Raw genomic sequence first — 14141 nt, 5'->3', positions numbered from 1 at the left:
GCTTGGGGTTGTAGGTGCTTGGGGTTGTAGGTGCTTGGGGTTGTGGGGTGCTTGGGTCAGGGTGCTTGGGGTTGTGGGTGCTTGGCAGGGTGCTTGGGGGTTGTGGGTGCCTGGGGTTGTGGGTGCTTGGGGTTGTGGGTGCTTGGGTTGTGGGTGCTTGGGGCTGTGGGTGCTTGGGGTTGTGGGTGTTGGGGTTGTAGGTGCTTAGTGGTGTGCCAGTGAGGTGCTTGGGGGCTGTGGGTGCTTGGGGAGCCAGGGGTGCTTGGGGGCTGGGTGCTTGGGGTCAGGGGTGCTTGGGGTCTGTGGGTGCTGGGGCTGTGGGTGCTTGGGGTTGTGGGTGTTTGGGGTTGTAGGTGCTTGGGTTGTGGGTGCTTGGGGGTTGTGGGTGCTTGGGGTTGTGGGTGCTTGGGGTTGTAGGTGCTTGGGGTTGTAGGTGCTTGGGGTTGTAGGTGCTTGGGTTGTGGTGCTTGGGGTTGGGGTGCTGGGGTTGTGGGTGCTTGGGGTTGTGGGTGCTTGGGGTTGTAGGTGCTTGGGGTGGTGGTGCTTGGGGTTGTAGGTGCTTGGGGTTGTGGGTGCTTGGGGCTGTGGGTGCTTGGGGGTTGGGGGTGCTTGGGGTCAGGGTGCTTGGGGGTTGTGGGTGCTTGGGGGTGGTGCCGTGTGGGTGCTTGGGGTTGTGGGGTGCCTGGGGTTAGGTGCTTGGGGTCAGAGGTGCTGGGGCTGAGGTGCTTGGGGTGTGGGTGCTTGGGGTCAGGTAGTGCTTGGGGCTTGCAGGTGCCTGGGGGCAGGTGCTTGGGGCTGTAGTTGGGGCTGGGGTGCTGGGGGTTGTGGGTGCTTGGGGTTGTGGGTGCTTGGGTTGTGGGTGCTTGGGGTTGTGGGTGCTTGGGGTTGTGGGTGCTTGGGGTGTGGGGTGCTTGGGGTTAGGTGCCTGGGGTAGGTGCTTGGGGTTGTGGGTGCCTGGGGGTTGTAGGTGCCTGGGGTTGTAGGTGCTTGGGGTTGTAGGTGCTTGGGGTTGTAGTGCTTGGGTTGTAGGTGCTTGGGGTTGAGGTGCTTGGGGTTGTAGGTGCTTGGGGTTGTGGGTGCTTGGGGTTGTAGGTGCTTGGGGTTGTGGGGTGGCTTGGGGGTTGAGGTGCTTGGGGTTGTAGGTGTGCTTGGGGTTGTGGGTGCTTGGGGTTGTGGTGCTTGGTTGTAGGTGCCAGTTGTGGGGTGCTTGGGGTTGTGGGGTGCTGTGGCTGTGGGTGCTTGGGGTTGGGGGTGCTTGGGGTGCAGGTGCTGGGGTGGGGGGTTGGGGTGAGGGCTGGGGCTGTGGTGCTTGGGGTGGGGTGCTTGGGGGCTGTAGGTGCTGGGGTTGCAGGTGCTTGGGGTCTGTGGGTGCTTGGGGGTCAGGGTGCTTGGGGTTGTGGGTGCCTGGGGTCAGGGGTGCCTGGGGCTGCGGTGCGGCAGGTGCTTGGGGTCAGGTGCCTGGGGTCAGGGTGCTTGGGGTGCAGGTGCCTGGGGCCGTGGGCGCTGGGGTCAGGGTGCCTGGGTCAGGGTGCCTGGGGCAGGCCTGTGGGGTCAGGCGCTTGGGTGTCAGGGTGCTTGGGGTCAGGCGCTGGGGTCAGGGTGCCTTGGGAGGTCAGGGGTGCTTGGGGTCAGGTGCTTGGGGTCAGGGTGCTTGGAGGTGCTTGGGGTCAGGTGCTTGGGGTCAGGTGCTTGGGGTTGTGGGTGCTTGGGGTTGTGGGGTGCTTGGGGTCTGTGGGTGCTTGGGGTCTGTGGGTGCTTGGGGTTGTGGGTGCCTGGTGGGCTGTGGGTGCTTGGGGGTGGGTGCTTGGGGTCAGAAGTGCTGGGGTTGTGGGTGCTTGGGGCCAGGGCTGGGTTGTGGGGCAGGCTGTGGGTGCTTGGGGTCAGGTGCTGGGGCTGGGGCGTCTGGGGGGTTGGGGGTGCTTGGGTTGTAGGTGCTTGGGGGTGTGGGTGCTTGGGGTCATGGGTGCTTGGGGTCAGGGTGCTTGGGGTTGCAGGTGCCTGGGGTCGTGGGTGCTTGGGGTTGTGGGGGTGCGGGTAGGTGCTTGGGGTCAGGGTGCTTGGGGTTGTAGGTGCTTGGGGTCAGGGTGCTTGGGGTTGTAGGTGCTTGGGGTTGTAGGTGCTTGAGGTTGGGGTGCTTGGGGTTGTAGGTGCTTGGGGTCAGGGTGCTTGGGGTTGTAGGTGCTTGGGGTTGTGGGTGCTTGGGGCTGTGGGTGCTTGGGGCTGTGGGGTGCTTGGGGTTGTGGGTGCTTGGGGTTGTGGGTGCTTGGGGTTGTGGGTGCTTGGGGTTGTGGGTGCTTGGGGTTGTGGGTGCCTGGGGGTTGTAGGTGCTTGGGGTTGTGGGTGCTTGGGGTTGTAGGTGCTTGGGTTGTGGGTGCTTTGAGGCTGTGGGTGCTTGGGGTTGAGGTGCTTGGGGTTGTGGGTGCTTGGGGTTGTGGGTGCTTGGGCTGTGGGTGCTTGGGGTTGGGGTGCTTGGGTTTGGGTGAGGGGTTGTGGGTGCTTGGGGTGGGTGCTTGGGGTGGTGCTTGGGGTCAGGGTGGTTGGGGGTTGTGGGTGCTTGGGGTTGTCAATTATAGGGAAAGCAATTATCGGTGAGCCAAGAGATCTGGTTCCCCTTCGCTGCCTTTGGGTAAAATACATATGTTGTCAATTAATGTTACGGTGAACTGAGAAGAGAGTCTTAGGATAACAACAAAGTCTGTCGAGTCTTTGTTCATTCTTTCTGAGGAGGTCAGTGAATCTAGCAGTTGCTTGTGTGGGCTAGTTGCCATCTGGATGTGAGTTTGAGTGCGTGGTAGTTGTTGCTTTGATTGAGTGTGGTAGTGCGAGTGGGGACCTGGCGGAGGGTTTGCCACAGTTCGGGTAGATGTTATGGGTCTTTTGCCTGATGGACTCTAAACTGTCTAGATGGGGTTCTGTCATTCTGTCACCTGTATAGTGGCAACGGCAGGAACAGGTGGACGGGTGGATGAAAGGTGAGTGATTGGATGGGCGGACACGAGGAAGGATGGTTGGAGTGAGGTGTCTCGGGGCCTGGGGGAGTGTGTAGTAGAGGTGTGAGGCAGGCACCAGCTGGCTCTGGGAGGGGTGGTAGGGGGAGGGGAGGGGTGGGGGAGGGGAGGGGTGGGGAGGGGAGGGGTGGTAGGGGAGGGGGAGGGGTGGTAGTGGGGGATGGGGAGGGGTGGTAGTGGGGAGGAGGGGTAGGGAGAGGGGAGGGGTAGTAGGGAGGAGGGGGCAAGGGGAGGGGGAGGGATGGGTAGTGGAGAGGGGAGGGGTGGTAGTGGGAGGGAGGGGTGGTAGGGAGGGAGGGGTGGTAGGTGGGAGGGAGGGGAGGGGTGGTAGGGAGGGAGGGTGGTAGGGGAGAGGAGGGGTGGTAGTGAGAGGGGAGGGGTGGTAGTGGGGAGGGGAGGGGAAAACTATGAGTGATGTGGGGGTTTATTCCTGGCACGAATATTTCTCCCTCAGACATAAACCTCCGTCACTCACCACTGGTATCTGAACACGATCTGGTAACCTGCTTGACTTTCCTTGGGTTTGGTTGATCCTCCTTGAGACTCATCCCCCTTCCCTACCCCTCCCCCTCCTCCCTCATCCTCCCCATTATCTGGGGATGAGGGAGACAGTGCCCCCCCCCCCACCTCTCACTGTCACTCCCCATACACAGGCCCTGACACCACACTAAACTATGTACTATTGTAAATATTCGGATTCATTAATCTCTTGATTTCTTTCTCTCAGAAAAATGTAAACTTCAAACTTAGCCTATGGCATAACTTAAGACTTAGGACTTAAGACTTATGACTCAACTTAAAACTTATGACATAACTTAAGACTTATGACATAACTTAAGACTTATGACACAACTTAAGACTTATGACACAAGACTTATAACTCAACTTAAAACTAATAACTTAACATCAGACTTTAAGACTTACGATATTAACTCAAACATTTTATATTTCTCTTCACGTGTGTCTCTGTCAGTCTGTTTCTCACTGAGCATAAGTAAAGCTTTTGTGGAACCTCCTCCCGTATGGTGTGTGGGAAACCTGTCGCCTGGGATGAGAGATACAATATTTCTCACTACTACCACAGGGACAAAAGGAGAAGAGGAGTAAAGGAAATAGAAAAATAAGAGAGAGGGAAGGAGAAAGGGGAAGGAAAGAGAGAGAGGGATGGAGGAAGAAAGGGGGGAAGGAAAGAGAGAGGGGGACAGATGGGGAGGGAGAACGAGAGATAAGGAAAGAAAGAAGAGGAAAGAGAGAGAGAAAGTAAGATGGGTGGAGAACGAGAGATAAGGAAAGACAAAACGACAGAAGGAGATGGAAAGAAACATAGAGAAAGAGAATAAAAGGTCGAAAAATAGAAAAGCAATAAAAGAGAAGGAAAGAGAGAGAGAGAGAGAGAGTAAGGGGATAAGAGACAGACAGACAGGCAGACAGATAGACAGACAGACAGACAGACTTGACACAAACCTCCTCCTCCTCAGCTGCCCACTACCTGTTCCTCACACTGACTGCCAGCGAGGAGATATATAACATACAGGCGACAGAAAGCATAGTAGTGTATTTCAGCCCAAACTTTAGTTCTCGTATCACACTTAACGCCAGAGTAAGCAGAAGACAGGCGAACGTTAGTCTGGCTGGGGCTTTCACTAGTGTGTGTCATTTCTGGGTAGCTGGGGAGAATTCTGGGTTTAGTGTTGACTTAAACCTAACACAATCCTAACCTAACCTAACCTAACCTAACCTAACCTAACCTAACCTAACACAATCCTAACCTAACCCACACACACACACACACACACACACACACACACACACACACACACACACACACACAGAGCCAGAAAATCCTGTAGTGACGATGAGGGTGCACAGAGGAGGGGTTGGCCAGGATAACATCAGATTTACCTCACTCTTATTGCCAAGTTAATAAAGATATTTTTATTCATCACTTTCATTAACGTAGAAAAAACAGAATTACGATTGAATTTACGGGAGAATTATTTTAATGTTTTTTTTTTTCAAAGTCGTTCTGTATCTCGGAATTTAGTTAAAAAGAGTAAAAAAAAAATACCACATTGTAATAAAAGGAATTGAATAAAAAATATAGAAATTCAGGAATGACAATAGCAAGGGATAATAGCCTCTACTAGTCCCTCTAACTCTCGATTTTCATTGGAATTTAACACAGAAAAAGTATCGGGGATTTATTAGGGTAGGGGAGTGATGGTGGTGATGGGGACGGTAGTGGTGGTGATGGTGGTGATGGTGGTGATGGTGAAGGTAGTGGGAGTGATGGTGGTGATGGGGAAGGTAGTGGTGGTGATGGTGGTGATGGGGAAGGTAGTGGTGGTGATGGTGAAGGTAGTGGGAGTGATGGTGGTGATGGTGAAGGCAATTGGGGAGGTGTGGTGGTGGTGATGGTGAAGGTAGTGGGAGTGGTGGTGATGGTGAAAGGTAATGGGAGGTGGTGGTGGTGATGGTGAAGGCAGTAGGAGGAGATGGTGGTGATGGTGAAGGTAATGGGAGGTGGTGGTGATGGTGAAGGTAGTGGGAGTGATGGTGGTGGTGATGGGGAAGGTAGTGTGGTGGTGATGGTGGTGATGGGAAGGTAGTGGTGGTGATGGTGAGGTGGTGGGAGTGATGGTGGTGATGGTGAAAGTAATGGGGAATTGGAGTGGGTTTGGTGATGTGGTGAGAGGCAGTAGGAGGTGGTGGTGGTGATGGTGAAGGTAGTGGGAGTGATGGTGGTGATGGGGAAGGTAGTGGTGGTGATGGTGGTGATGGGGAAGGTAGTGGTGGTGATGGTGAAGGTAGTGGGAGTGATGGTGGTGATGGGGAAGGTAGTGGTGGTGATGGTGGTGATGGGGAAGGTAGTGGTGGTGATGGTGAAGGTAGTGGGAGTGATGGTGGTGATGGTGAAAGTAATGGGAGGTGATGGTGAAGGCAGTGGGAGGTGATGGTGGTGATGGTGAAGGCAGTGGGAGGTGGTGGTGGTGATGGTGAAGGCAATAGGAGGAGGTGGTGATGGTAGTGTTGAAGGCAATAAACTCATCGACTCATCAGGTAAACTGCATCTCACTATACCCGCGCACAACAGAATCCATATAGTGAAAAACATCAAAACTCCCATTGACCTTATTAACAAAACTCAAATTCTAACTTAATAAACATAATATAAAGAATTATTAATACCTTTATATAATAGACCGTTAAGGTAATAAGACTGGCCTTAGATGCTTCTCACAACTTGTCAAAAGGTATATGTAATGTTACTCCGGTAGGTGGCGTGAGGTGGATATTATTGACTTACTCCGGTAGGTGGCGTGAGGTGGATATTATTGACTTACTCCGGTAGGTGGCGTGTGGTGGATATTATTGACTTACTCCTGTAGGTGGCGAAGGTGGATATTATTGACTTACTCCGGTAGGTGGCGTGAGGTGGATATTATTGACTTACTCCGGTAGGTGGCGTGAGGTGGATATTATTGACTTACTCCGGTAGGTGGCGTGAGGTGGATATTATTGACTTAACGTACTGAGATCACCAGGGCGGGTTTGATTAACTAGACAGCTGGCATTACGGTATATGATTAGTTGGCTCGGAAACTATGTTGAGTGACCTCCATGAAATCTGCAACACAAACAAGATCTGCAACATAATAGTAATTCCTAGTAATCTGCAACACAACCAACAATCTGCAACACAATAATAATTCCTATTAATCTGCAACACAACCAAGAATCTGCAACACAACAGTAATTCCTAGTAATCTCCAACACAACCAACAATTCCTAGTAATCTGCAACACAACCAACAATTCCTAGTAATCTGCAACACAACCAACAATCTGCAACACAAGAGTAATTCCCGGTTCGTAGACACTAATGGACGCCACAAGTTTACTCCCCAAGTGTTAAATTTAAGTGGAGAAAGTAGTGAAAGTTGTCATGTGAGGGAGAGTTTGTCCTGGCTGTGTCGGGTTTGTTGTTAAGGCTCCACCACACAACTATTTACACTCACCTTTGACGAGAGGAATGTTCTGCAGTTTGTTAATGACTTCACCTGAGTTTGACTTCACCTTATGAGTATGACTTCATCTTATGAGTTTGACTTCACCTTATGAGTTTGACTTCATCTTATGAGTTTGACTTCACCTTATGAGTTTGACTTCACCTTATGGGTTTGACTTCACCTTATGAGTTTGACTTCACCTTATGAGTTTGACTTCATCTTATGAGTTTGACTTCATCTTATGAGTTTGACTTCACCTTATGAGTTTGACTTCACCTTATGGGTTTGACTTCACCTTATGAGTTTGACTTCACCTTATGAGTATGACTTCACCTTATGAGTATGACTTCACCTTATGAGTATGACTTCACATTATGAGTTTGACTTCACCTTATGAGTATGACTTCACCTTATGAGTTTGACTTCACCTTATGAGTTTGACTTCACGTGAGTATGACTTGTGTTTGTTGTGTTTTTTTATGCCGTCGTGCGGATATAGGATACAGGTTAAAGTAATTTCTATAGTCAGGTGAATTATCTATAGTTTAGGTTGATCCATATTTGATGAGTTTCTTCGTGTACTTTACGAGACGTTGATCATTCTGTCTTTTCTCCTTCTACAACTTTGTAGACTATGCTCTCTCTCTCTCTCTCTCTCTCTCTCTCTCTCCTCTCTCTCTCTCTCTCTCTCTCTCTCTCTCTCCTCTCTCTCTCTCTCTCTCTCTCTCTCTCTCTCTCTCTCTGAGTACACCAATATCCACTGGGTAATTCTTTATCTAATCCTGATCACAAACTTGGATGGGACGGACCTACCTAAGTACCAACAGACAAACTATTAAAGATCAATATATCCCCCTTTATTCTACCTATGTGGTGTGTGGGGGGGGGGTCATAATAAACACTCCACAGACGACAATATCAACTCAGAAAGTTAACCTGACGTGGGGCGAGGTTGTCTGCAGTGATTACCGAGTGATAGGCAGGGAGAAACACAACAGCGAACCTCCACTCTGGGATATTAGCTCTAAGGCGTCATGTTAGTGGGTCTTCCTTATAGTTGACACACACACACTCACACACACACACACACACGTACACATATTTAATTAATCCAGTGTCTTTTACTATGTACTGTATGATAATTTATTGTAATAATCCTAGGGAAGGATTTTCAGATAGGATAATTTTGACCCAAGTTGTCCTTTAAACCAGTTATCATGTGATTAGGCTAGAATTCTTTATCTAATCCTGATCACAAACTTGGATGGGACGGACCTACCTAAGTACCAACAGACAAACTATTAAAGATCAATATATCCCCCTTTATGTGGTGTGTGGGGGGGGGGTCATAATAAACACTCCACAGACGACAATATCAACTCAGAAAGTTAACCTGACGAGGTTGTCTGCAGTGATTACCGAGTGATAGGCAGGGACACAACAGCGAGACTCTGGGATATTAGCTCTAAGGCGTCATGTTAGTGGGTCTTCCTTATAGTTGACATACACATATTTAATTAATCCAGTGTCTTTTACTATGTACTGTATGATAATTTATTGTAATAATCCTAGGGAAGGATTTTCAGATAGGATAATTTTGACCCAAATTGTCCTTTAAACCAGTTATCATGTGATTAGGCTAGACCCTTGTCAGTGATCCCCATGTAATTAACTGTCAGAGAGAGTGAGAGAGTAATCATCATTCACACTCACAAAATACTTGGAATAGTTTCTTAGGTCAATATCTTATCACATTGGGTCACTTCCCTGAATCAGCGACATAGGACACGAGATCACCTTCAGGAGGAACGTACGTGACTCCAGGAGAAGGAGGAATGTCAGAAGACCGCTGACATCCTCTCACATCCCCCCCAAAAAAATCTGCCACGTTTGCTGGGTGCCTCACGATCACGGTTATCTGTGCTGTGTCAAAAATTCCTCCTTTACACACACACAGAGAGGAGCGGGCTGGATCGTGATGACCATCGACCACGGCTGACTGCTACTTAATGCCTGGTGGTTGACTTGAGCTCTCGGTGGTAGAGTAAGAGGCGTTGTCTTGTTAGCTTAAGAACCAACTATTATACTTTCTTATTTATTGATGTATTTTATGCATTTATGGTTTATATTTACTTATTTATTTTATTTATCCGTTCGTGGTTTATATATATATTTATTTATTAATTCATTCATTCATACGAGTATTTTTATTTATTTTTTTATTGTTATTCAGAGACATTTCAGCATTGGAGGTGTAGTTTCAGTCTGTCTGTCTGTCTGTCTGTCTGTCTGTCCGTCTGTCTATAGTAAATGATAACTGGAAACAGACGCCCACGATCCTGTAAGGTTTTATTAGTAATATCACCGCCATTTAGTGCTATAAATTAAGAGGCAACTGACTGCAGTGCGGACGTGAGTGTAGCACAGTTGGCAGAGCTGTTGTTTATTACCCTACTCCCTATACTGAAGGGGAGGGTGTATAGTTTTCGGTCATGTCAGTCTGTCTGTCTGTATGTCCCCCAAAATAATCCAAGATCGGGTTTGCGAATTTACATAATCTTAGCAGGTTTGTTCAAGATGTGAGAAGGTTCATATGGTAAACTTTTGGTGTAGTTGGCGGGAATATTGAGCAAGTGTTGGTGTTGTAGAGGCTGAGTCATCACCCGACAGTCTCCAGTGGTGACAGTACATCTTTATTTTGGTGTTTATCCCGCCATGATATCGGTTCGCGAGCTGGTTTGGTTTACTTAGTGATTGTGTTGGCCAGTTAAAACAGTTAGTATGGAGAAATAATTTTTATATACTTAGGTGTTGGCCATAATATAACTTGTTGTACAGGTTAAGGGTAAAAATCAATGTTTTTTTTTTGTGTTCGTAACCAAATTAATCATGATTTAGTTTGAGTTATGTTGATGGTGACTTAATACTGACGAAGGAAACAGAAAATGTGTGATATATTTTCATATTTATTAATAATATATATTTATATGTACAAATATACAATATATAAAACCTTAAGCATAAACTTTCCCTCAAAACTCTTATATCATTATAGGTTTATAAATCTAAAAACACAGAACCATATAAATAATAATATATAAAAAATTACCATATAATATTCCAATAGCTTCCCAGTGTAGCCAAACAAGAGTGACAGTCCATTATTTACCTTACAGGATATACTACTCGTATACTTCCGTGTATTAGAAATTATACTTGAGTGAAACAGACACATAAGATCTTTCCCTTCACTTGTACAGTACCAGACGATGGAAGCTGAGACGATGAAGAACGATGTTGACGTTTGTTAATCACCTTCAACACCTCACCTTTCACTCCCTTATAATACCTGTTGGTAACTTTGTATGGTGGTATAGAGTTAGGTTAAGTTAGGTTAGGTTAGGTTAGGTTTTCTGTAACTTACGAGTCTTCCATCACACATTAGCGGTGGCAGGGGGAAGGGGGGGGAAGAGTTGTCTGCCATTCACTTCTGTTGGAAATATTCATAATTAATTATCAGTGAATGTGTTTGATCATGTTTAGGGTATGACTAAAAATACACACACACACACACACACACACACACACACACACACACACACCATTATACACACAGTTCACTCTCATTTACTTTACCTGCTGGTTCAGTTGCACAGCTCCTTGGTGATTACTGGCACGTGTCATCCACTCCAGGTGTCTTCTGTGATTCTCTGAGATGGCTGTTGGTGCTGCCATCTACCGACAACTGCGATGCTGTCTCTTCTCTGTCAACTGGGAGAGAAGGTGTCTGTCATTTATTGCCTCTGATGATGGAAACTTAAGAATTGTGTTACTATTTAATGCTGTTTCCTTGATAATGGATACGTGTGTTTGATGAGTCGTGTTTTGGAGTACCATACATTCTCACTCTTGTTGCCTTGTGGTGTGAATTTCTTCCCTCTGTCTCGCTTACACCCTCATCACTCACCCCTTCCTTCATTACCTTGTCACGGGTTAACATAAACTAGCAAGACAATTAACCTGCCACTTTGTTACGATGTGTGTCTCTCTCTCCTTCCTACCTTGTCTAGTTCAGCTTTCTTATTTAACTCGGTGTATATCAAGGCTCTCTCTCTCTCTCTCTCTCTCTCTCTCTCTCTCTCTCTCTCTCTCTCTCTCTCTCTCTCTCTCTCTCTCTCTCTCTCTCTCTCTCTCTCTCTCCTTGTCTAGTCAAAGTTGATAATTAACTAAGTTCGTGATTAATTTGATTCTAGCTTGTTAATTGATTTACTGCTATTCATGCTGTGCTCTTTATCTTGTTCGGGCTAAGGAAGATTCTCACCTCAACTCGGCAATGTTAGGGTAAGATTCTCACCTCAACTCGGCAATGTTAGGGTAAGATTCTCACCTCAACTCGGCAATGTTAGGGAAGATTCTCACCTCAACTCGGCAATGTTAGGGAAGATTCTCACCTCAACTCGGCAATGTTAGGGTAAGATTCTCACCTCAACTCGGCAATGTTAGGGAAGATTCTCACCTCAACTCGGCAATGTTGTTCTCACCTCAACTCGGCAATTTTAGGAAGATTCTCACCTCAACTCGGCAATGTTAGGGAAAATTCTCACCTCAACTCGTCCATGTTAGGGAGGCGAGTTACGACCCTCAGCTGTTGGTCTCACACTTGGGGATGATGGTGGTGGTGGTGACAGACAGACACACAAGCCTATTAAGTATCACCAAGAGAGAAATAATAATATAACTTGAACTGTCTGAAATTTCCTAAATAGAGAAACTCAATAAATAAGACATTAATGTTATCTATTAATGAATGTTTGTCATAATGTTTATATCAAGTGTAGGTGTAGAGTGTAGGACTGTAGGTGTAGAGTGTAGGACTGTAGGTGTAGAGTGTAGGACTGTAGGTGTAGAGTGTAGGACTGTAGGTGTAGAGTGTAGGACTGTAGGTGTAGAGTGTAGGACTGTAGGTGTAGAGTGTAGGACTGTAGGTGTAGAGTGTAGGACTGTAGGTGTAGAGTGTAGGACTGTAGGTGTAGAGTGTAGGACTGTAGGTGTAGAGTGTAGGACTGTAGGTGTAGAGTGTAGGACTGTAGGTGTAGAGTGTAGGACTGTAGGTGTAGAGTGTAGGACTGTAGGTGTAGAGTGTAGGACTGTAGAAGGACTGTAGGTGTAGAGTAGGACTGTAGGTGTAGAGTGTAGGACTGTAGGTGTAGAGTGTGACTGTGGTAGAGTGTAGGACTGTAGGACTGTAGGTGTAGTGTAGGACTGTACTGTAGTAGTGGTGTGAGGGCAAGACAGTAGCTGCCTGTAGGGTCACCACCTCTGTGTCACCTCCTGGTATAGATTCTTGTAGAGGGATCACATCAGGGTCAATGTCGCTCTCGCTCTCTGTCTGATGTTGCTGGAAGATAACAAATATTGTGTGTTGAGGTTAATGCTCTCTCTCTCTCTCTCTCTCTCTCTCTCTCTCTCTCTACTCACCATCACGCCCCCCTCCAGACTGGTAGTAAGGTGGTCAGGTGTCAACACGTGTGAGAGTACTCCAGGTGAGGCGCCACTAGGAAGACTCTCCTCGGTGTCCGTCAGGTGAAGGTTGTGTGCCAGAGGGTGTAGCTGGGGCGCCCTCCTCCTGCCGCGGAAGGTGATGATCAACAGGAGTAAAATTACGAGCAGCACCAGGCCTGATCCTACGCCCAGGACTCCCATGATGAAGGATGGGAGAGCCAGAGCGTCAAGGAAGGACTCTTCAGGAACCTCACTCTCACCACCCACCACACCGTTCTTGCCACCATCCCGGACCTCAGCCTCCAGGGGCCCGTCTGAGAGAGGGGAATCAAACGACCTTATGTTATATACACCAAGGGGTTATAGTTCCCTATCATGATAAACAACGCCAGCACGAGCGATCACCAGCGCCTACATACCGTCCACCACCTGAATATTATACCTGATTACCTGTTATTCATCAAGTGTCATTAATTACCGGTGGTATCAGTAAACAGTTAACAATTGGATATGTTCATGATTTTAAACACACACAAACACACACACACACACACACACACACACACACTCACCATGCAGCTGGTATACATAGTTCTTGGTGTCGATGCTGGTGACAGTGAGATGAGCGGCACTGCTGGAGCCCTTATCGTTCACTGCCCTGATCACCAGCTGGTACTTCCCCCTCGCCTCCAGCCCTTCTACCTGTGGGGAGACACTGTCCTGGTACTTCCCCTCTGTTCAGTAGATCGTACAAATACTCTTTACATCCTCCAGTAGTTTCTGTTGACTGTGTGTATTGTTCTACCTTCACGATCTGTTTATTTCATGATGATATATTACAAAGTTCACACAGCACATGTAACCTAACCTAACCAAACCTAGCCCTACCCTAGCTCTACCCTTACCTAGCCCTACCCAAACCTAGCCCTAGCTCTACCCTTACCCAGCCCTACCCTAGCTCTACCCTTACCTAGCCCTACCCTTACCTAGCCCTACCCTAACCTAGCCCTACCCTAGCTCTACCCTTACCTAGCCCTACCCAAACCTAGCCCTACCCTAACCTACCCACCCCTACCCTAACCTTAGCCCTGCCACCCAACCTAGCCCTACCCTAACCTAGCCCTACCCTAACCTAGCCCTACCCTAACCTAGCCCCCCTAACCTGGCCCTACGCTAACCTAGCCCTACCCTAACCCTAACCAAACCTAGCCCTACCCTAACCTAACCCTAAACCACATGCATCACAATATTTGGTGACAATATTGACATCAGACGACAAAAACTCTTCGTGATTTTGAATATGTTTTAATATTTACTTTTTATTGTATATGTTATGCATTTTTATTACATTTTGGAAGAGTGATGAATTTTTACCTTGTTTCCCATTTTAGTTTTTTCCCCTCAACATTCTATATCGTTTTTATTTTTGTTTCAATTTAAAAAAAATTTTCTGTTTTATGCCGCCATTTTTTTTTACAAATTTATCATTATGTGACTTTTATTTTAGCACATTAAGTAATCTCTCCCTTTACCGGATTTCTCATTATTCGGGAATTTCCAATAACCGGATTAAAAAGGCGTCTGGTTTTCGTTTTCCCAACCTGTTCCTTCCTTTTGAGATA

At 47.6% G+C, this 14141-nt stretch overlaps 2 protein-coding genes and 1 long non-coding RNA gene across 3 annotated transcripts in view; all 3 read right to left on the bottom strand.

Moving 5' to 3' along the window:
• Positions 1 to 1957: 1957 nt before the first annotated feature.
• Positions 1958 to 3556, bottom strand: LOC121855272 (proteoglycan 4-like). Its single transcript, XM_042350157.1, has 2 exons — positions 3484 to 3556; positions 1958 to 2553 (listed from the first exon to the last, which is right to left on the bottom strand). The coding sequence occupies exons 1-2, from the start codon at positions 3554 to 3556 to the stop codon at positions 1958 to 1960; spliced, it is 669 nt and encodes a 222-aa protein (XP_042206091.1).
• Positions 3557 to 10043: 6487 nt separating this feature from the next.
• Positions 10044 to 11713, bottom strand: LOC121855278. The gene is made up of 3 exons (XR_006086758.1): positions 11622 to 11713; positions 10654 to 10788; positions 10044 to 10507 (listed from the first exon to the last, which is right to left on the bottom strand). It is a non-coding gene; the product is annotated as an uncharacterized LOC121855278 (long non-coding RNA).
• A 9-nt stretch (positions 11714 to 11722) lies between these two features.
• Positions 11723 to 14141, bottom strand: part of LOC121855271 (nephrin-like) — a 46652-nt gene continuing 44233 nt past the window's right edge. The window contains exons 12-15 of the mRNA XM_042350156.1: positions 13092 to 13221; positions 12496 to 12833; positions 12286 to 12415; positions 11723 to 11775 (exon numbers count right to left, since the gene is read on the bottom strand). Of these exons, the coding sequence (XP_042206090.1) occupies positions 11723 to 11775; positions 12286 to 12415; positions 12496 to 12833; positions 13092 to 13221 (651 nt within the window). The remainder of the gene's footprint in view (positions 11776 to 12285; positions 12416 to 12495; positions 12834 to 13091; positions 13222 to 14141) is intronic.

Source organism: Homarus americanus, unplaced genomic scaffold, assembly GCF_018991925.1.
Source record: "Homarus americanus isolate GMGI-L3 unplaced genomic scaffold, GMGI_Hamer_2.0 scaffold42405, whole genome shotgun sequence".
NCBI lineage: Eukaryota > Metazoa > Arthropoda > Malacostraca > Decapoda > Nephropidae > Homarus > Homarus americanus.
This window is presented reverse-complemented; position numbering and strand designations above follow the sequence as displayed.